At 40.3% G+C, this 23851-nt stretch overlaps 1 protein-coding gene across 1 annotated transcript; it reads right to left on the reverse strand.

Moving 5' to 3' along the window:
* Positions 1-3281: 3281 nt before the first annotated feature.
* On the reverse strand, positions 3282-5732 carry HMGB2 (high mobility group box 2). Its single transcript, XM_043969538.1, has 5 exons — positions 5582-5732; positions 4806-4973; positions 4419-4564; positions 4076-4250; positions 3282-3813 (listed from the first exon to the last, which is right to left on the reverse strand). The coding sequence occupies exons 2-5, from the start codon at positions 4953-4955 to the stop codon at positions 3661-3663; spliced, it is 624 nt and encodes a 207-aa protein (XP_043825473.1). The 5' UTR covers positions 4956-4973; positions 5582-5732; the 3' UTR covers positions 3282-3660.
* Between the last annotated feature and the right edge of the window lie 18119 nt (positions 5733-23851).

Genomic DNA, 23851 nt, shown 5'->3' on the forward strand with positions numbered 1-23851 from the left:
AGTAGACATTCCCGAACACGATAAAAGGTAGCTCTTGAGTGGGACATTGTGGGGCCTGGGAATAAAAGAACAGACCATAGGGGATGGGAACAAGGTATGTTTAATGACAGCTGCAGGTTCAAAATCATTAAAATGCTGAGGATATGATGGGAGCACAAGTAATGTACATAGCTAAGTGGTACAGGATAAAGCAGAGTCTAGAGTGAAGAATACCTGAATACAGATCCTGCCAGACACTTCAGGAGTCTAGCCATTTCCTCAATTGTAAAATGAGGCTAACATGTTATTTGTAAAGCACTTGGCACAATCTCTAGTACATAGTAGGTATGATATTTATCTAATTGTCTATATGCTATTTATTCACTGGTGAGGAATGAGTTGAGGCATAAACCAGGGACCATATAATAGGCTTAAGAAATATGTGGTATTAGGGGGTGGCTAGATGACGCAGAGGATAAAGCACTGGCCCTGGATTCAGGAGTACCTGAGTTCAAATCCAGCCTCAAACACTTGATACTTACTTGCTGTGTGACCCTGGGCAAGTCACTTAACCCCCATTGCCCCGCAAAAAAACCCACAAAAAAACCCCCAAAAGAAATAGGTGGTATTGCCTTTGTGGTTTTAACCACCAAAACTAAAACTAGTTACTGACTAGGTAAACTATGGTACAGAGGTACACTCACTTGTGGCACAAGTAGCTTCTCTCTGGCCCCAAGTGATATGAAGTATAACCAACCCACAGAATTGCATGCAACTATTACAAATCAAGTCAGACTTCTTAATTTTAATTTTGGGATGAGTTGCCTCAATGAGCAATGTTTCATAGAGCTAGACAATCATTAACTTGGAAATGAAAATTATGCCAGTTCATCATATATGGTGTTTAAAAAAAGGACCTCAAGAGTAGACCAGAGGTCTAGTCTACTTAGGCAAGAAAGGTGTCATAAACATTTGACAGATGAGACAACTGAGGCTCAAGATTAAGAAGTATGCTCATGAGGGGCAGCTAGGTGGTGCAGTGGATAGAGCACCAGCCCTGGAGTCAGGAGTACCTGAGTTCAAATCCAGCCTCAGACACTTAACACTTACTAGCTGTGTGACCCTGGGCAAGTCACTTAACCCCAATTGCCTCACTTAAAAAAAAAAAAAAAGAAGTATGCTCATGGTGATGGCTTAACTCAGCAGTCCAATATGGTTATCAAGATAGCTAGGATAGCTAATCTCCTTTAGGGTCAGCTCAAGATTTATTGATAATATCAGACTTCTGGTATTAATTTCAAATGAAGTTTTATTAATCTTACAAATATGAAATAAAACCCCAAAGCTATGGTAGTTTCCAATCTTATGGTGGCAGGATGTGATGAGAATTTCTCAGGCTACTAGAGAAACACCATGTTTGCTGATATTCACATAAACAAACTTGTTTATGTGCACTGTATTTATTCTCTTACACAAGACAACCTATTTCAGTGAAATTCTAGATCAGTATGCTTTGGTTTTCCAACCAAGTAAGAAAATGACAGCAAATACATGGATTTAAACTAAAAAAGCACTTATGGAAATCCTGGCCTAAGCAATGAATACCACTCATTTATCTATTCTAAGAGCTTTTTTACAGGATGCTATGAAAATTAGATACTATTCAGTACCCAAAGTGAAGCAAGACAATTATACATTATGAAATTTCCATCAAACTGAAACATGTTAATGGAAATGACTGTTTGATAGTGGCTAACAAAACACACTTTCCATACACATCTCTCTCTCATTCAATTGAAAAATCCGACCTCATTTTCTCAAAGTTCCTATAACAGCCTCTAACAGGAAATTCAGTCAGGTACTAGGCGAATATAAAAAACTGGTTTGGATCAAGTGGGAAATATCTCAAGTCCTAGCATAACTGGGTATGTTTGGGGTAGGGTTACCCAATGTACAAAAACAGCTACTTTGTACAGAGTATTTTTAGTAAGAAACATTACTCTTCTGAGGACTAAGAACAATGCTTCATTTTTATTTTCTACCGATATGCAATCTTTTACATTCTTCCCTTGGCGTAAATGACACTAAGATACAAAACAAAATAAGCTTTCACAAAGTCCTATTATCAGCTCAGTTAAATATAGGTTTCCAACCTATTTAATCATTTTGGAAAAACCAAAACAGAGAAACTATAAAAATAATAACACTGAAATAATTGTTTCCAAAGTCTCAGCAGTTAACAGACTTCTGGAAAAAAATAAAGGGTAGGGAAATGTGAAAATATCACCTTAATTTGAGCTAGCATTCAAAACACAGCATTGATCTTAGAATTGTTTCAACCTAAAGAATTGGATTGGGGGAGAAGGGTCAATTCCTCTGTTCTTCTAATACAACTGATGTGAATGAACTAAAGTCCTTGCCTATTTGGACTGAAATACCTTAACTTCCTATTAAGGAATTTATAGGAAAAGCTCAAATAATCAGGGTGAATTGTTTCCATTTAGATACCAAGCCTAAATTTGTACCGAACATACTAGCAAGCATATTACAAACTACATATAAAAAAACTGAAAAAGGTGAGGAATGTGAATGTTGACTTTAGGAAATAGCATGAAAATTTTGGTTTATGTTCAATTGCAGATTCTACAAAAATATCTCTGAAACTGTTTATTAGCAGCTTTCATTTAAACACACAAGGCTGTCTGACTAAACTCATGACAACAGCTTCCTTAAATTAGTAAACTAGTGTTTTCCCAGCACTCGAACCTAACCCACAATTTCAAATTCTAATGAAATTCTAACCCTTGTTTTTCCAAACATGCTATTGTTTGGCCACAATATATAATCATCTTAAATGATTTCTGCTTCTGTAGATTCACAAGAAACACTCAGCTGGAAAATATGAAAAAAATTCTAGCTGAAGGTAAACTGAGGTCATTTACAGATGCTGAGAAAATATATTCTTTTAGCTTTTAAAAACAAAACATTGTACCAGTTCAAGAAAAATACGGGTCCTTTAAAAACACAGAACTTGAAGGAAACAATCATTTTTTCTGGTCCCTTCCTTTTATTGTTTTTTTGTTTTTCAGTGAGGCAATTGGGGTTAAGTGACTTGCCCAGGGTCACACAGCTAGTAAATGTTAAGTATCTGAGGTCAGATTTGAACTCAGGTAACTGCTGACTCTTAGGGCAGGCTTCCTTTTAAAGATAAGGAAGGTGGAGGCTTAGAGGTGACTTGCCCAAGGTCACAACGTTTATGCTATTTTTCAAACTACCCACCAAATTAGGACAATAAACAGTAGTAATGTACATCATTTTATTACAAAATATTTTATCTTAAAAAAACAAAATGCAACATTCTACAAAACTTAAGATTTTCTATGATACTACTTCCTAGGGCTTTACTGAGCTACAATACACAGTGAAGAAATTCAAAAGAAACCATTAAATATGCAGAAACATTCAACATCAGAAGCCTTAAAATCTATCTGGAGTGGCCTCTCAAAAGCTCCTACTTACATTAAAAAATAGAGGTTCTCCCTACAAAGAATCACATTACCTATACACAAGTCTGTACAGTTTTTATACTGAAGCTAACAATGAGCTGCACTTGAGTTCACATTCTTAGCAAAACAATGACTTTTATCACACACAAAAAATTTTTTACAGCAGAATATTCATTTACTCTTCATCATCATCCTCCTCATCCTCATCCTCCTCATCTTCATCTTCTTCCTCCTCATCAGGTTCATTCTTCTTCTTGGATCCTGTTGGCCTGCCAGGGCCCTTCTTTCCTGCATCTCCCTTGCCCTTGGCACGATATGCTGCAATATCCTGAAAAATAAGTATATTCTGATTTCAGCATCTAGTGGCATTACTCAATCACGTAAAGAACCAAGTTTTAGTTGGCTATTAACTAATAATTCTTATGGCATTTTTTCTTTGAAAATGTAGCTAACAATTATAGGAATTACACCTACTTCTAAAATAACACTTCAAAAGCATTTTTAGATTCATAAAAAGCTTCATAAATATATTTACCAGTTTTTTAACCTCTGGTTTAGGAGTAAGGAAAAAGGGAAAACGTTTATTGTACCTTTTCATATTTCTCCTTTAGTTTAGCCACTTTCTGTTCATAAGGCAGTTTATCTTTGGCCGACTGTTCAGACCACAGTTCCCCCAATTTCTTAGCAGTATCTCCAATAGAAAGGCCTGGATGTTCGCTCTTGATCTTTGGACGATGTTCAGCACAGAAGAGGAAGAATGCAGATCTAAAAAAACGAAGTTCAACGTACTTTTATGAAGCATGTATCCTATGTCAAGATACAAGAAAAGTGCTGGAGGACGAATAAAACATTAAGGTGATGCACTGAGAGAATTCCTATACTGTGTACTGCTGGAAAACTCAAGTGTCAAAATCGACGAGTAAGATGACTTACGGGGGTCTCTTGGGAGCATTAGGATCCTTTTTCTTTCCTTTCTTATCCCCTTTGGGAGGAACGTAATTTTTCATCTCCCGATCATACCGAGCTTTATCTCCTTTCGCCAGGTCTTCAAACTTGGACTTCTCTTTGGCAGACATGGTCTAAAGACAATCAACATTACAAATAGGCTTTAATGCCCTCCAGACCTGACACCGCTCCTCTCCCATACAAGCTTCGCCAATTACTCAGGCTGACGATCGCTTAGGCATAATTGATCACATTGCCAGGGCAGCCCGGGGTGGGGGGTGGGGTGGGGGGGGAGATTTAACATCTCTGGGCAACTTTTCGGTGGTTTTCACCTGGGGGGCCCCGGGCCCCGCCCACCGCCCCTCCCGGCCTCACCTTCCATCTTTCCGAGCACTTTTTGGAGAACTCAGCGAAGTTTACTGGGGAGTCCGGGTGCTTCTTCTTGTGCTCCTCCCGGCAGGTCTGCACAAAGAAGGCGTACGAGGACATCTTGCCCCTCGGCTTGTTGGGGTCTCCCTTACCCATCCTGGGCCGCTTCTCTACCTTCGGGCGAGGAGCGAAGGCGGCGGGGGTCAGGACGCGCGCCGCCGGGGCCCGGAACCGCAAAGCCCGCCCAGCCCGGCCGCCGCTTCCCGCCGAAATCGCGGCTCCGCTACCCCCGCCTCGAGCCCGGCCTCTCGCGGGCCCCTCCCCGGCCCCGCCTCCCCTCCCGGCCGAGTTCGGCCCGGGCCTCAGGGACCCACGTCCTTCCCGCTCCCCGCCCCTCTCGGCAGAGGCCGGGGGCGGAGCTCCCTCGGCGGGATAAACACCGAGCGCGCCCCGCCCCGTTCCCCGCGACCCTTCCATAGGCTACCGGGTCCGGGCTGCCCCGCCATCGCCAGCCCCTCGGCCAGGCCGCGGTGTGGAGCCGCTCACGGCCTCCGTGCCGGGAGGAAAGGCGGGGGCGCGGCGAGACCCCCGCTCCCCCGCGGCCCTCCGGCCGGCCCCGTCCTCGGCGTGGCTTCTTCCAGCCCTCCCCGCCACAACTCGGGCTTCCCCGCGGCCCGCCAGCAGCCTCCCCGGCCGGGGCGGAGCCAGCGACTCCCCGGTCCCGGCTCGGAGAGCAGAGGCGGTGGAGCCTCGGCCGCCTCCGCCGGGGCGCCGACTCTTGCCTGCTGTAGGAGCTCCTTGGGTTCCTCCCGGCGGCCGGCGCAGCGCTTCCTCCTCACTCAGGGGCTCCTGCAGCGAAATGGTTTATCTCTAACGCAATCCCCAGCCTCTTGTTTTGCACTCTTCTCCCCGCCACGGCAACTTGATGATCCGCGGTCCTGTCCCCGCCCCCCGCCTCTCCTGATTGGCCCGGAGAACTGTTCGAATCCTGTCGGTCACCGCCCCCCTGAATCCCCCAGCGTTCAATTGGTCGGCGGCGCGGTGCGCACAGTCCTCTCGCCGGAGCCTAGCATGTTCGGTTGCGCCTTCAGGTCGTTAACTCCTAGACCCGTTAGAACCGGTCAGGAGAGGAATGGGGAGCTCAGCCCTGATTGGAGGCATGCACGGGTTTGAAAAATGGCGGGCCCGGCGCTGATTGGTCGAGGCGGCAACCAGCGCATAGGGTTGGCTAGGACCGGATGAAGCCGCCAGATTTAAAAATACAAAGAAGCGAAGGCGCTTCGGAGTGTTTGGGGACTCTAGGTGGCCGGAACTTTTTCCCTGTGAAGTGAGCCGAACGAGGCACCCGAGCATGCCCGATGCCTGGCCCAATCTGCGGGCCCCTGGAAAATTGTACCCCACCCTTGGGACCGAAGGAACTGGGGATATGAGAACAAACGGCGCCCTCGCCGCCCTCCGGAGGTCCGGGCCGCGCAGCTCCCTGGGAGGGCTTCCCCAGGGTCCCGACTGCACCTGCTGGGGTGCGGCCTCCGGCTCCCACTCCGGGGGCTGGCGCCTCCGGGCAAGCCCGGAAAGGGGCCCGAAAGCCCCGGAGCGGGGAAGGTGGCGGCGAACGTTGGAAGCCGGAAGGCGGCCTCCGCCCCTTCAGCCACTCCCGAGAGGAGCCGGTTGGTCTTTGCCGAAGTTGGGGTTTCCTCCCCCGCGGTTTTTCTGGTATTCCGGTGACTAGCGCCACAATGTAAACAAACAGCCGCCCTCTCCATGCCCCTCATTGGTTGCCTGGGGGTTGGGGTGGGGTACGGATCTGGATGGGGGGTTGGCCACTCCTTCCTCTGCAGCTTCCCGCGCTGTTCCCATTCCTAGGCCACGAATAGCCAATAAATTATCCCCGGGCCTGAATCTCCCGATCGCAGCCCTGGCGGGGCGGGAAAGGCTCCCCGTAATTCTGCAGCCTCCCCTCCCGCCGGCTGCGGCCCAGGGGGTCAGCGCTCCCGGCCGTAAACAACCTGAAAATACGTTCTCCGCCAGTCACAGCTTGGGGGCTTGTGTACCACCCAGACCGCCGGCTCCCCGAAAGCCCTCCAAGACCGAGTACCTGGGGTTTGATTTGGGTTTGTACTGTCAGGGCTGGCTCCCCAAACAGCGGACGCCTCCGGGCTTGGGAACCTAGAACGAGCTAGAACCCTGGTAGGGACGGCCGTCCCGCTGCAGGGCCCTGGTAGAAGCCGGGGTGAATCTCCCGGGCCGGCTGCCGCCTTTGAACCACCCCCTCCTCGGAATTCACAGGCAGAGGTGCCAAAACTGTCCCCCAAAAGGCTTCATTGCCTGCAGGGCTGAAGAAAAACTTATTGATCGAACGACCTGTTGGATCGGAAAAAATCCAGCTTCGGATACCGTTCAAGAAGTAATGGGTGTTGTGTTTGTGAAAAAAAAATACTTTGGGGATACTTTATTTCTGGACATAAAATACTGTTTTAAACATAAAATAATACTAAGTTTAAAAAAAACTTCATTAACATTGTGCAGACCTTAACTTTTGCTTGGCATTTTACCGATTCTACTTTACATATGACCTTTTTTACATGGATGAAAATATTTGTCCATTTTATTTTATATTTACAGATATCACAAATATATCATTTACTAAAATTGTCTATAATAACTTTGCTATAGTAGATTATTTCAATCTGTAAAAGAAATGGGTTGAACTAGATAAGTGTGTCTGGTAGGGGTTTAGTAAATGCTTGTTTTGTTGGATGATTCCAGCTGTATGAATGATTGACTCTCTCTCATACAATGCTGTGTTAGACTTTTCCCCCCTGCCCATGCTGCGTGGTGGTCAGACGAACATTTATTTATATCTACAAATCTACAGTTACAGTTGTAGTCCAGTTAAACTTCCTGTGAAAGAGCCCAGATCTGCAAATGGTATAAAAGGATTTTTAAGTTCCTATTAGCACTTTGGATTTTGTCATATCAATTTCCTTCTGAATGTTTGTGTGATCTCAACCTTTCAAAAGATGTTTAATCCGTGAAAACTACGTCAACTAAAATGACATTTAAGTACCTTTGAAGGGATGAAAAACTGATCTCAAAATATTTCACAGCAAGATTACCAACAAATATAAAATGTTATTTGATTTTTAAAAATTAAATTTAACACACTACCATTCAAAAACATGAAAATTGCAGATAGTTAATTTTAAAAACTTTACTGTTAATGAGATCAAGTAAGTTAGGAATTAACTTTTCATTTCACTCCTCTATAGATTACAGTGCTAAAGTATTCTTGAAAATGCCCGTCACTGGTCAGAAGGGGATAAAGGAGAAACCTCATTGGATCATAGATTTAGAATTGAAAGGGACCTTAAAGGTTCAAACTCCAGTCCTCTGACTTCCAATCCTGAATCTTTTCCACTGCACCACTATCCCAGCAGTGATTGCTTAATGAGGAAACATATACTTAAAATATACCTGTGATCTCCAGAGTTAAGTTTTAATTCTCCTTAGAAGAGATGGGGAAGCCTCTTTTTTCTTTTGTTAAGTCCTGCCTATAATAAAAATCCCTTAAGTGTGTATAGTGTTTTGCATTATTACCATTGGTTGTTTAGTTGATTCCTGAAGCAAATGACATGGTTTCCCCAACTATGCATTTTCCATACCAAGGTCCATTTTGGTAGGTTATATGGTTAACTTCTTTCCCAAGATCCTTGCTACCAAAAATAGGAAGAGGCTTAGGAGGCAGCTAAGTAAGCTAACAGCTGAGAGGCAAACTTAGAATTTTGCTGTGTCTCTGCTAGGCTTGGATCACCTCCACAATTAGCTACGCCAATTCCCATTCAAAGATTCCAGAAGTGGAAACATATTTTTTACTTCATTCCCAAAATTCAGGTTAACCCCAAAATTACCCAATTTATAATCCCTTTTTAGTGTGTGAAATACTGCAACCTTAGTGCTATACATGTTTATATGTTTTATAAATGACAGAAATTAACCTCTTCATGACATGTAGGGCAGCACACAGTAGATAACACATGAGGAATGTAATTTGCAAACTTTGTATATGGCAAAACTTTTTTAACTGAATGTGGGGATCACAAAAAAATTGGCAACAGTAAAAGGTTATGTAAACTTACTTTATATACCTATATGTAAAAATTTCTTGGACAAAAAGAGGTCAAAGAGATCAAAAAGTGAGTGGAAAAAGTTCAGGAAACCCTGGTATAGGGTACCTTGTCCCAGCTCTGGTTTAGTGGTATAGCAGATATATGTGAAATACATGTGTATGGAAATATACAAAGTTTAATTTACAAAATGCAGTAATGTCAAAATTTGTAGCAATTTTGATTCTATTTAAGTACTATAATTTGCTCTTTTCAGACATGTTTTTTTTTTCTTTCTGCTGTACTTCATGTTTTTAACTGCCTTAAAGTAAGATACCAAGACTGGATTACCATTTGATTGTGCATTATTTGTTCCAGTTTCTGTGCCTTTAATATTTATGGCCTGACCATTATTTTAAATTGATTTTTTTTATACTAACTTAACTGTCTTAGTGGTCGAGCTGATTTTATGTAAATAAGGATATGTCTTTGATGGGAAGTAGTTCATATACAACACAAAATTCTTCTATTTGACTTTTAAACTGCATCATAACCTGGACCTGACCTTTCTTTCCATCCTCACAATATATATTACTCCTCTTTCTACACTCACACAAAATACTCCATCTCCTGAGTCCGTACATTTTCACTGGCTGTCCTCTATGCCTGGAATTCTCTTCCTTTCTCATCTCCAACTCCTGGCCTCCTTGGCTTCCATTTACCCTATATCAATCTTGTTTGTTTGTTGTCTTACCCCATTATTAGCTCCTAATTTTGGATCTTGAAATGTTTACATCTTTAACCGACATATTGAATAAGATATTATACTAGACTAAATGTCAGGGATTTGATTTTCTATTTTCCATGGGCTGCATTCAAAACAATCAGTGAGTTAATTCTGTTTGTATAATTTATGTTGAATTGTTTGAGTTCTTGGGGTGGGGTGGGAGGGGAGGGAGGAAGAGAAGTGGGAACACAAAGTTTTTTTAAAAATTTATGTCAAAATTTGCTGTTACGTGAAATTTGGAAAATAAAAGTCTAAAATTTAAAAAAATTTAAAAAAAACCAATCAGTGGCAACTTACAGGACTGGTTTTTGCCTTTTTTTTTTTTTAATTTTCACAGCCCTTAGTACAATGCCTGGCTTGTAGGAGGTGTTTAGTAAGTGTTTGTTGACTGACACTCTAAGGCCCAGCCAAGCTGACTTTACTATATTACTCACACTTGACACTCACTCCCCTATCTCCATACCTATCCACTGGTCATCCCACATGTCTGGAATCCTCTCTCCTTTCCTCAAGACTCAACACTGTCTTGTACATGAAACCTTTACTGCTTTCTCCACCTCCTTTCTTATACTACCTTATGTTTATTCCATTTTTATTTGTCTATATCCATGTTGATTTCCCCGCTCCCCTGGACTATTATTAGTTCCTTTAGAGAGGGGCCTGTGTCATTTTTGTCCATATTTTCAATAGCTAGCACAGAGTCTGGAACATAATTAGTGGTCAGTAAACAAATGATTGATAAGTTCTTTGGTTTCAACAAATAACAGGTTTATATGTAATGGAAAGAGTATTATACTTAGTATCAGAAAACCTGACTATTCCATTTCCTCAGCTGTGTGCGTTCGGGCAAGTTATTTCAAAATTGAACCTTAATTTCTTTACTTATTAAGTGAAAGGTTCGGATCATTTAATTTTTAATAGCTTTTCTATCTCAAACATTCTGGGATTTTAAAAATTATTTTACCTCATCTTATTTTATGTGTATTAGGGTTCTTTTTAAAATGAAACCAAAATATTTACAACAAATTGAAAGCCATAAACGATAGTGCCAATTTTGAATATTCAAAGCTGTATGTTTTTTTTAATACAGAAATTCATATTTTTTGTCCCACAAATAGTGGGAGTTCAAATGAATTTGTCAGGGTATCGTAATGAGACCTAGTTCTTTTATTAAAGACCACCATTGGAATTAAAATAGAAGAGAGAAAAAGAAGGCTTGTAACTTTCAAAACTATTGTTTTCCTATAGTGAAATAGATATTTAGCTGAATGTGGGACAGACATTACAAGATAAGAACAGCTGACACCTCTAAGTATTACAGTTAGTACTTAAGATAGATTTGTTATATTCATTTCCTGTCATATGACATAATGACTTTCACAGTATTGTACCGCTGTCTTTATTAATGTCTACATTAAGTTGCTACTGATTGTTTTTAATTCAGTTCGTGGAAAATAGAAAATTAAATCCTTACCAGTCTATAAAAGTATAGTATAATATCTTACGGGGGCAGCTAGGTGGCACAGTGGATAGAGCACCAGCCCTGGATTCAGGAAGACCTGAGTTCAAATCCATCCCCAGACACTTGACACTTACTAGCTGTGTGACCCTGGGCAAGTCACTTAACCCTCATTGCCCTGCAAAATTAAAAACAAAAAATCTTACTAAATATATCAGTCAAAAATATAAACATTCAAAAATCCACAATTTGATTGATAGGCTTCATGTACATATATGACAAGCTTATAGCCTTACTATGCAGTTTTGATTTACTTTTAGGTATAAAAAATAATTTTATATGAATACATAGGACATTCAAAATAAAAATATTTATTTAGTACATTTGCCTAAAATGGGTTTATTTTAAGCAGTAGTCAATAATTAATAAACATTAAGTTCCGAAGGACTGGGGATACAAATAAGAAAAAGACAACCCCTGTCCCGCTTGCAATCTAATGGGAAAAGACTACACAAAAGGAAGCTGAAAAAGTGTTGGTGGGGGTGGGGGTGGCAACAGAGGGTAGTACCCAGCCAAGACCAAGATGGGAAATAAAGTTAACTGGAAAATTCTGAGTGGAAGGTTTGAGGAGCAACATAATGCTTCACCCATCAATAAGAGTAAAAGGAAACTGAAGGTCCTGAGGAGGTATTGAATATCAAAGCTGAATCAATCTCCATGATGATAACATTTTAGGTCATGAGCTTATCCTGAGGGAAGCATGATGTTTGAATAGTTGAAACCAAACAGAGCAGCTGAGGAGAGTGTATTTAGAAGTACTTGGAAGCCTGAAGTTACCATAAATCATCTAACTTTCTAGTGGAGGTAAGTTGACAACGTAATTCCATTTTTGGCAAGGACAAAATTATGTTGCATGCAATATAGATCTTGAGCTGTTAGGAAATAAATAGCATAGATGCATGGGCAAATCATTTGCACTGAGGTAAAGTAAATTGCAATTTAATAGCTTTGAGCAAAACAAGTTATACTTTGGCTTTTGCATTTCATTCTTCCTTGAAAGTGTTAAGAACAATGAAGTGTGATTCTCTTCTATACCCACTTGTGTCAATGGTTCTCCATAGTAACAGAACTGAACAATATTTCTTTATAGAATTGTAAGTTTAAAGAACCTTCATTTATCTTTACGTCATGATTTCTCAGAAAATGTCCCCTGCCTCTTCCACTGCCTTTAAAAACAACTTTAAAATATCAAAATCCAACAATCGGATTCATCTCTATTGTAAGTTTCTGAAAAATGATTTGGTTTTGTATCAGTCAACTATATGTTGAGCACCTACTGTATACCTAGTATGGTGTAGTATAGGGCTTCTTAAACTTTTTCCAGGGAGGGGAAGGAGGGAGAAAAATTTGAAACTAGAAATCTTATAAAAACAAATGTTGAAAACTATCTCTACATGTAACTAGAAAATAATAAAATACTTTTATGATTAAAAAACAAAACAACTTTTTCCCACTCACAACCACTTTTCATCCGAGAAATTTTTACACGACCCCCAGGTATATAAAATAGGTATATGTAACCTTTTACTGTTGCCAAATTTTTCATGACCCTCCACAGTCAGTTAGTTACTTGACTCCATTTGGGGTTGCAACCCACAGTGTAAGAATAGCTTTGGTGTAGTATACCTGCTATATATAGTGTACTGTAACATTTGGTGTAATAAGGCTTTGCCACCTTCTAACTGCATGATCTTGGACAAGTCCATTTACACATTTAGGGATTTTTCATTTTCTTCTCTTACGCAGTTGGCCAAAAAAAGTAACATACCAGAGGACCTGTGGAGAAACCCATATATTAATTTACTGTTTGTGGAGCTGTGAACTGGTCGGGCCATTCTGGGTAGCAATTTGGAACTATGCCCAAAAAGCTATTAAAGTCTGCATACCCTTTGACTCAACGATGCCACTACTAGGACTATACTCCCAAAGAAATCAAGGGAAAGGACCTATTTGTACAAAAATATTTATAGGCATACTTCAGAGATTTTGCAGGATTGGTTCCAGACCACCACAATAAAGCAAATATTGCAATAAAGTGAGTTGCACGAATTTTTTTGTTTTCTAATGCAAATAAAAGATGTTTGTGTAGTATATGAAGTATACAATAGTATGTCTTTTAAAATGCACATGCTTTAATTTAAAAATACTTTATTGCTAAAAACGTTAACCATCACCTGAGCTTTCAGAGAGTTGTAATCTTTTTGTTGGTGGAGGGTCTTGCCTCAGTATTGATGGCTGTTGACTGATCAGGGTGGCGGTTGCAGAAGGTTGAGGTGGCTGTGGTAATTTCTTAAAATGAAACAACAATGAAATTTGCCATATCAATTGACTCTTCCTTTCACCAAAGATTTCTCTGTGACATGTGATACTATTTGATAGCATTTTACCCACAATAGAACTTCTTTCAAAATTGGAGCCAATCCTCTCAAACCCTGCCATCGCATCAAATAAGTTTATGTAATATTCTTCAATATCGTTGTGTCTCAGAGAACAAGGAAGCCTGTGGAAAGGGAGAGAGTTCAGGAAATTAGTGGAGCAGTCAGAACACATGGATTATGTTATGGATTAAGTTTGCAGTATTATATGGGCACAGTACATAGTGCCCCAAAATAATTATATTAGGAACATCAGAGATTACTGATCAGGGGGCGGCTAGGTGGCACAGTGGATAAAGCACCGGCCCTGGATTCAGGAGTACCTCAGTTCAAATCCGGCCTCAGACACTTGACACTTACTAGCTGTGTGACCCTGGGCAAGTCACTTAACCCCCATTGCCCCGCGCAAAAGAAAAAAAAAAGATTACTGATCACATAACAGATATAATAATGATGAAAAAGGCTGAAATATTCTGTGAATTACCAAAATGTCACACAGAGACATGATATGAGCACATGCTGTTGGAAAAATGGCTCAACATAGGGTTGCCACAAAACTTTAGTCTATAAAACAAACAAACAAACAAACAAACAAGCACACACTTCAATGTCTGTGAAGCACAATAAAGGTATGGTTATGGCAAAGGATTAGAAACCTGATGGGGATGCCCATCAACTGGGAAATGACTGAACAAATTGGGGTATGTGACTGTGATGGAAAACTATTGAGCTATAAGAAATTATAGAGGATGGTTTCAGAGAAATCTGGGAAGACCTGTATGAACTAATATAAAGTAAGATGAGCAGAACCAGGAGAACAATTTATATAGTAACAATGATTTTAAAAAACCAAAACTTTAACTTAGGAACTCTGATCAACGCAAGAACCAACCATATTTCCAGAAGACACGTGATGAATATGCTACCCACCTCAAGATAGAGGTGATAGATTCAGAGTGCAGATGTAGGAATTTGTTCTGCTTGAAAATACAGGTTTGTAACAGATTTTGTTTTTCTTGCTTTCTCAGTGGGGGGGGGGGAGAAAATTAAAAGCTGAAAATTAAAAAGAATGTCAGTTCCTAAAGGATAGTGATTGGATTGTCTTGCTCTTATTTCTATCCCTTGCACTTGCACAATGTCCTGACACAAAGTAAGTTAGTTCATAGTAAAAGCTTTATTTAATCCTCAGATCTCTTCTTGTATTTTTCCACTTCATCCTCCCCATCCCACTGTACTGACTTGGCTTTCTCTGTCCCCTTTCTTTTTTATGTCCTCATTAGTTCTCTTCCATATTATTTTCACTTTTATTCCCTATAATCTCCACTCCTTCCCTTTCTTTATTCCTTCTAATCTCTTTGCCCTACCTAGCTGAGTTTTCAACTCTGCTCCGAATAGCCTTCTTTATGTTCTCTGTTATTGTCAGCCAGGATTTTAAATAAAGTAAAGCTTCACTAATTTTCACAGTGACAAAAGGGGAATAGTGGAGGAGAATGAATTAAAGAAAAGTCTAATAAATATTTTCAGAAAATATAGTTTTATTCTTTTCAAATTATGACAACTTGTTTGGAAAATGTTGCAGGTCTTGTAAATGTGTAATTAACAAACACACTTCCATTATTTCAGTACAAATGTTGTTGCTAAAGGGCATTATACTTAATTGAACTTGTACTGTTGATTTGTTTTGGAATTGTTGTGTGGGGGGGTTCCCCCATAAAGGCCTCTATAACACTGCTTTACTGAGGCAGACAGCATGCTGCAGGTGAAAGAGCTTTGGCCTATAAAGCAGGAAACCTTCGCTCTTGTCCTGGCTCTGTCACTCAGTAATTGGTTATCCGTGGATAAATCACTCTACTTCTCTGAGACTCAGTTTCTTCATATTTTGAGATGAATTTGGCTAGATGAACTAGCTCTTGAAAAGTAGGATTGTGATTATTGCAAATTCTCCACATTAATTATCTTATACAACAAGTGCTTTCTCTAAAACAAATTCACTGAACAGTCATTCTCCTTTAGGCAAATACTCTACTATATGCAATTAATATTTTGCAGAGGAGGAATAGAAAAGTTTCAGAGCTAATTCCATTTTTTGTCCTTTGTTCAGCAGCAATTGCTCTTTCACTCCTCTTACTCTTCCTCAACTCAAAAATCTCAGACTCGGGGCAGCTAGGTGGCGCAGTGGATAGAGCACCGGCCCTAGATTCAGGAGGACCTGAGTTCAAATTTGGCCTCAGACACTTAACACTTACAGCTGTGTTACCCTGGGCAAGTCACTTAACCCCAATTGCTTCACAAAAAACCAAAAAACCAAACAAACAAAAAACTCAGACTCTCCAGAAAAATCCATTTAAATGCCAAACTACAACATAGAACACAAGAGTATTTAGTAGCTAAGAGATGACTAACACCTATCTTTACTGGATAGAAAACTTTTCACTTTCTAATTTACTATAGAAAAATAGGACTGGCTTGGTTTTATTTTCATATCCTATAGATAATACCCCTCCCTCTCCTACCAGTCCAAGGTCTCTCTTCACCATCTACCTAGTACTACTTCTCCTGAATTCCTATCTTGTTCTGTCTTCTCCTTTCACTGTGAGCTCTTTTATGTGATCCTGGTCTGTCAATAACAAAATTCCCTTTATCTTAGTTCCCTTCCTTTCACATTCCCATCATCTTAACAGTCACTCAAACTTAGATCCCCCTAGAGGACACTAACTACATCCTCCCCCCATAGTGAATACACACACACACACTCACACAACATCATACTGGGACAAGAGTCTACTGCCATCGTTTGGGCATCATTACATGTGTCTATATTACTTATCTACAGCCTTATTAAAATCATCTGCTCATCTTTCCACTTTTCTTACTCTTCCTCTCCACTCCCAAACCCTGTCCTCCTATTTGTCAACATCAATATGTGCAATGATATGGTCTTTGCCTGTCATCCAGGCACTCAGAACTGGGTTCCCTACACCCTAAAGCAGATATAAAGTAATGTCTACCCCACTCCCTCCAAATAATTAAAAAAAAAAAGATATCTAAAGCCAGATGCTGAGGGCTTTATATTCAAGGCTAAGGAGTTTGTATTTTTATCTTATTTTAATTTAATGTATCTATCTATCTATATGTCTGTCTGTCTGTCTGTCTATCGGGGCAATGAGGGTTAATTGACTTGCCCAGGGTCACACAGCTAGTAAGTGTCAAGTGTCTGAGATGGAATTTGAACTCAGGTCCTCCTGAATCCAGGGCCAGTGCTTTATCCACTGCACCACATAGCTGCCTAGAGTTTGTATTTTTTTTTCTTTTTTTGGGGGGGGGCAATGAGGGTTAAGTGACTTGCCCAGGGTCACACAGCTAGTAAGTGTCAAGTATCTGAGGCCAAATTTGAACTCAGGTCTTCCTGAATCCAGGTCCAGTGCTTTATCCACTGCGCCACCTAGCTGCCCCTTCCCCCCCCCCCCAGTTTGATAGAATGGCATAATAGAGTCCAGGGTTTAGAGGTTATGGTGAAGTTCAAATGAGATAAGGTATATAAATGCTTTGCAAACTTTAGAGTTTTCTTCCAGCCATCCAAATTAATGTCAGTCATATACAGTGCTTCGTTCTCCCATATTTAGTTGGTTGTCAAGTTTCGTCAATTATATTGCCATCATATTTCTCATCCATCTCCTTCTCTGTGCCCATAGCCAACTGCCCCACCCCCATTCAAGTCTTCATAATCTCTTCCTTTACTCAAATGTACTTGCCTTTCTAGAATTCCTTTATCTCCTGTATTTGTATTTCAAGGGGTCTGTCTAGTTCTGGTATTTTCATCAGAAATACTGCTCCCAATAAATAAACTGAATTTTGTGAGATTGTAAGCTTTTTTATTTTTCTTTTGGAATGCATACATACATATATATAGATATAAACATACATACATACATATAGATAGATATAATTGATACAAATATATGCGTAAGAATCCTTCCCCAGTAGATAAGTAATTAAAAGATTAACAGGTAGTTCTCTCTCTCTCTCTCTCTTTTTTTTTTTGCTGGGCAATGAGGGTTAAGTGACTTGCCCAGGGTCACACAGCTAGTAAGTGTCAAGTGTCTGAGGCCGGATTTGAACTCAGGTACTCCTGACTCCAGGGCCGGTGCTTTATCCACTGCACCACCTAGCTGCCCCAACAGATAGTTCTCAAATGAAAAAATAAAAGCTATCAATAACCCACGTCTTTTTGATTCTAAGCCCAACACTCTATTCATGGATTGTTATCCAAGTCCGAAGTGGATTCTTTCCCTCCTCATCTGTTCCTCTTAGAATCCTTTCTTTCAAAGCTCAGATCAAAGACCACCTATTACATGGGATCTATCCTGGTCCTGTAACTCCTTATAATGCATAGCTCCTCTTCCCCTGAAAAGTACCTCGCATTCACTTTGTGGATATTTTGCATATACTTATATGTACATACTCTTTCCCTCAGTTAAGTTTTAGGTCCCTGAGGGCAGAGGTTGGTTTTATTTGTTTGTATCCCCTTCACCTAATGTAATGCCTACTTAGTAGTTGCTTAATAAATGCTCAATGATTGATTGGAAGTTAAATGCATGTTTTAAAATGGTGGAACATGATGTGACTGAAAATCAGCTGAATAGTATGAAATAAAAAAGCAGAACTGGATTATTAAAAGGAGGACAGAATTCATTGAAAAAAAGGAGGAAACAGTAGCTGTGTGACCCTGGGCAAGTCACTTAACCCTCATTGCCCCGCAAAAAAAAAAAAAAAGGGAAAAAAAGGAGGAAAATTTGTAGCATTTATAAGCTATAGCCATCTAAATTTTATAAGCTATAACATTATTTTAAATTATCTTCACAAACTAAAAAGAACTGACAAACTTTTGATTTAAAGTACAAAGAAAAATCTCTTGGTTAGCCCTTAGTTGCATTGAACTTGAGATCACTGCACAAAGCAAAATACAATTCTAAGTAAGATTCATTCAGATAATTGTCACCAAAACCCATTCCCCATAGTTCTGGGATCACTTACTCTTCCTGGATTTAGGGAGCTTTGGGGGGCACTCAGATATTCAAATCCACAATTCTCAAGCTCCCACTGAATGGATCACACAAGAGACACATAAATCTAAAAGAATATTTAATCAAGGGATAGCAAGAAGAGGAAAAGTAAATCAGATAACTTGTATCTACTACCTCTTCATACCCCTAAGGCAAGCTGTAAATCATAGTTCTTTGCAATCCCCAATACATCTCTTCCTCTGGAGGACAAGATTCTTCTAAATTCACAACAGGATTGTCAAGGAGTTAGAGAAATTTACAGACAATATTTTGTTAGCTCCCTCTTAGTCTTGGAGGATAACATATGCCTCCAACATGAGTATTCCATACTTCAGAGTCAGGTTGGTTCCAACTTCTCCATTTCTCTCCTTCAGCTCCTTCCAACATCTCTGCCAAGTAATTCACCACATCTCTTCCAGACCAAGTTGTCTGCCCTCTCTCTAGACAGCCACTTTCCCAATCTCAGCTCTCTCTTCACCATGACAATTCTATTGTCTTCTTAAATTTGTCATGCCAAAAGCTAATGAGCTGGGGCAGCTAGGTGGCGCAGTGCATAGAGCACCGGCCCTAGAGTCAGGAGTACCTGAGTTCAGGTCCAGCCTCGGACACTTAACACTTACTAGCTGTGTGACCCTGGGCAAGTCACTTAACCCCAATTGCCTCACTAAAAAAAAAACAAAACAAAGAAACAAAAAAAGCTGATGAGCTAACACAAAAGCTTCTAGATGATCGTTTGAAAAATAAACATAGCCTCTAACCTTGACACCTACCCACTTACATCAGAAATATTTATTATAATTGAAATCCTTACTCACCTCTTGAATATTTTCTTGCTAATATGAAAACAGTGAAACAAAGCTAAATTAAGGTTATGGTTGGATACAATAATTGAAAATGTACTAGAGCTTCTTACAGAGAAGTACTGTTTTTAGGTTGCCACAAGATATTCATATTTTTCTGAGAGTAGAGAATACAAAAATAACAAATAAAATTCACAAAAATAAAATTTTAATAATATCCTGGGTAGTATATTTTCAATAAAGCCAAGAAGTTGTTAGTGATAATCATTCAGCTTGACATAAATACTGTTTTTTTCAAATTTTACCAAGGACTTTATTGTAATGTGTCAAACAGACACTTAACAATATTCTACATTCATTCATTCATTCATTCATTCATTCACAGAATTATAGAATCACAATGCCAGTGTGACTTTTCTACAGTGTACATTTGACCATGTTCAACTCCCTGACCTCTCACCTCTCCATTGTCTGTACACAAACATACCCAATGAGCTCCACTTGCTCCCTATTATATGCAGGCTCAAACATGAAGTCCTCTGCTTGGCATTTACAATTTCACAACCTAGCCCCTTCCAACCTTTCTAGTTTGTTGTTTTTTTTTTTTATACCTTACTTGTCTCCATTCACTCTCTGATTCTCAAACATGGCACTCCATCTCCCATTTCCATACCACTATACTGGTTCTGCCTATGCCTGCAATGCTCTACCCCAGGACTTGCACCTCTTAGTTTCTCTGGCTTCCTTCTGGTTTCTGCTCAAATTCCATCTTTTTTAGAAAGCTATTCTTTCCTTACCACCTCCCATCCTCACTACAGCCTTCCCTTTGCAATATCTCCCTGAGGTTACCTTCCATTTACATTATCTTATGGGCAGCTAGGCAGCACAGTGGAAAGAGTGCCAGTCCTGGGGTTGGGAGGACCTGAGTTTAAGTCTAGACTCAGACATTTACTGGCTGTGTGACCCTAGACAAGTCACTCAACCCTATTTGCCTCAGTTTCCTCATCTGAAAAATGAGCTGGAGAAGGAAATGGTAAACCATTGCAATATCTCTTGGCATAAATATTTTCTAGCCCTCTGAAAAGCAAGAAAGCTCTGAGATATCAAATGTTTCAAAATGTCCCTGGGAATTTGATTTTTAAAAAATACTACAAAATCATCCCCTATATACTATTTACTAATCTATTATCTAAATTCTGTCAAGGCTATTATAATGAAGGGAGACACAAATTATAAGCTAGATGAGTGACTAATGGAGCATCCCCATCTCACACAGAGGGGCCCCAGCATAGCCACCAGATTCAAACTACTCTGTGGCTCTGCATTTACTCAAAACCATAACTCAAGGGGTAGCTAGGTGGCACAGTGTATAAAGCACCGGCCCTGGATTCAGGAGTACCTGAGTTCAAATCCGGCCTCAGACACTTAACACTTACTAGCTGTGTGACCCTGGGCAAGTCACTTAACCCCAATTGCCTTACCGAAAAAACAAAAAAACCCCATAACTCAAGAACCCCCCCCCCCAATATGTTTTCTTTCATTTTATTTGTCAGCCAGAGGATAAAATTAATTTTAAATGAAGGCAATTAATAAAATAGCTTGGGGGAGGGGAGTTAAAATAGAACATTCTCCCCATAAACCTTGGGACACATTTTCCCACAAACATGCAATCAATGAAAAAGTAAGCATACATAGGGACCATGAATGTAGGGTGTGGTAAAAAGTTTTAACAGTTGGTTAGATAATGGAGAGACCACCTTTTTGGGGAGGAGACCAACAGCATGAGCTACGCACACCAGTCTGCCTGGGACGCACGCCAGATTGCCTGTTGAGCACTCGACTTCCGGGGTGCAAGCTTAAAAGGCAAGGAGAGAATGGAAGTGGGGCTTTTTTTCCTGCTCCGCTGGTCTCCTGGCTGCGCTGCACAGACAGACGCGGACTGGAGTTTGACTCGGCTGGCTCTCAGTTAACAGCACGCGCTTGACTCGGTCTCTCTCCCCAAAGGTGGCCTTCGGTTTTTTGGTGAGTTTTATACAGAATATAGACTAAGCCTAGACTTAAAACGATTTGTATTGTATTTCTACTTTCCTATCCTTCTAATCAACATCACCTTGTGACTACCATACAATAAAAGGTCTATCTAGAAAACCAGAAGCTTCTTCCATTTACTAGTCTGGGAGATAAATTAAGGGAAAGGTTAAGTAGGGTAGATTTATGATCTAATATCCAATTTTACTCTCACAAGGGCACACATTTAGGAAAAATTTATGGCTAAGATGCACATATAAAGGAGGAACTCGGGCCTTTGACTCTTCAAGACTACTTATATCTTCTGGAAATGTCACCAAACTTCTTTCACTGGGCCTTCTCCCCTCAGGGTGCTTGATATCTCCTTTGGGAGTCTCTTCACTAGGCAAGTTGTTCCCTTGGTCCCTGCTTGTCCTCTGGTGGCTGCTGGCAGAAATGTGCTCGGAGCCAGCTCGTGTTGTCTAGGAGAACCAATTGTTAAATGTTCAGTGTATTTATATCTCAGAAATCTGCAATAAATCAGGGCTGGATTTATTGTTTTGTTGATTGTTTAGACTTAAGAGAATGTTGGAGAAATTTAATAATGCAGATAAAACTTTTAAAATGTGTCCAGTTTGGGGGGTTTGTTTTTGTTTTTTTGGAAAGCTGATTGTTAAACATTTATCAGAATGCTCCTGGCTGCCAGGCAGGTAATCCTGGCAAGCTACTGCTTGACTGGTCTCATGGTGGCCACTAGGTACAATAATATTCTTTCCTAGGCATTGGTGGACTGATCCCAGACTCTGATGGGTGTTGTTCTCCTAGTCACAGATAGTTTCGTGGTAGCCGCTGGGCACGTAATTTCTACTTGGTATTGTTCCCTCGACCAGCTTCTGGGCTTCATCTCTTTAGGGCTACATCCACGTCATGCCAGCTTCAGTAGAATATACTGCTGATAAGAGAAGGCTAATACTTCTTTAGCTAAAGCCACCATACCCATCATTAAAAAAGAAATAAGACAGGGGGCAGCTAGGTGATGCAGTGGATAAAGCCCCAGCCCTGGATTCAGGAGGACCTGAGTTCAAATCCAGCCTCAGACATTTGATACTAGCTGTGTGACCCTAGGCAAGTCACCCTCATTGCCTTGAAAAAAAAAACGGAGAGAGAAATAAAACAGATATAGTGAGCCTAGGTTAAGATTGTCTTTTCAACCCAATATTTCAATAGAGATCAGTCCTTTATCTATCTTAGAATTAGATATTTTCAAGATCTTCACTGTCTGTTCATTAGAATGACTTTGAACCAGAAGAGGTAAGCTAAAGAAACAAATGACTCTCTGCAGCCTTTAATACTATTGACCCACCCTCTCCTCCTGTATACTCCTCTGGGTTTCTATACTAACACTTCCTCTTGGTTCTTCTCTATTTATGGCTACTCCTTGGTCACTTTCACTGAATCATTGTCCCCATGCCTAACTTCGTACCCCAAAGCTCTTCTTGACTTTCTTCTCTTCTTTCTCCACATACTCTCCTGATAATCTCATCAGTCCCCCCAAGTTCAACTGTCATCTCTATGCTCATCATTCCTATATCTATACATTCAGCTTTATTCTCTTTCCTGTACTCCGGTCCCATAGCTCCAACTGCTTACTGATCATTTCCAACTTACTTCTCTCATATGAACTATTGCGATAGCCTCTTAATTGTTTTCCCTGCTTTTAAGTATCTATCCATACCAACAGTTCTCAAATTTTTTAGTCTCAGGATTCCTTTACACTCTTAAAAAGCTGAGAATTCCCAAAAGAGTTTTTGTTTATGTGGGTTATATCTATCAATGTTTACTACATTAGAAATTAAAACATCTTGTATAATTATGAAAATAGTTTTGACCTCATGGTCTCCCTAAAAGGATAACAGGGGTATCTTGCCTTTACTTTGAGAACCACTGCTCCAAACAGCTGCTATACTGATATCCCTAAAAGTGCATGTGGGGCTCTTTTAATCCCTACTCAAAAAGCCCTAGTGTAGGCATTCTTAACCTGGGGTTCATGGATATTCTTTTGTTTATTTATTTATTTGTTTGTTTGTTTTAGTGAGGCAATTGGGGTTAAGTGACTTGCCCAGGGTCACACAGCCAGTAAGTGTTAAGTGTCTGAGGCCGGATTTGAACTCAGGTACTCCTGACTCCAGGGCCGGTGCTCTATCCACCGCGCCACCTAGCTGCCCATGGATATTCTTTTAATATTTTGATAATATTTCAATGTAATTGGTTTCATTTATATCAATTATGTGTTTTATTTTATGCTTTTAAGAGCATTGTTCTGAGAAAAGACTTATAGACGTCATCAGACTCTCGGAGGTGTCCATGACACAAAGAAGGTTAAGGATCCTTGCTCTAG

This window comes from Dromiciops gliroides, chromosome 6, assembly GCF_019393635.1.
Source record: "Dromiciops gliroides isolate mDroGli1 chromosome 6, mDroGli1.pri, whole genome shotgun sequence".
NCBI classification, from domain to species: domain Eukaryota; kingdom Metazoa; phylum Chordata; class Mammalia; order Microbiotheria; family Microbiotheriidae; genus Dromiciops; species Dromiciops gliroides.

What these genes read in the sequence shown, in the direction of transcription:
- HMGB2 (XM_043969538.1), bottom strand. Translation starts at nt 4,955, where the DNA reads ATGGGTAAGGGAGACCCCAACAAGCCGAGGGGCAAGATGTCCTCGTAC. An exon ending in AGTGCTCGGAAAGATGGAAG is followed by an intron (nt 4,565 to 4,805) that starts GTGAGGCCGGGA and finishes GATTGTCTTTAG; the next exon opens with ACCATGTCTGCCAAAGAGAA. An exon ending in TAAAGGAGAAATATGAAAAG is followed by an intron (nt 3,814 to 4,075) that starts GTACAATAAACG and finishes CTTATTTTTCAG; the next exon opens with GATATTGCAGCATATCGTGC.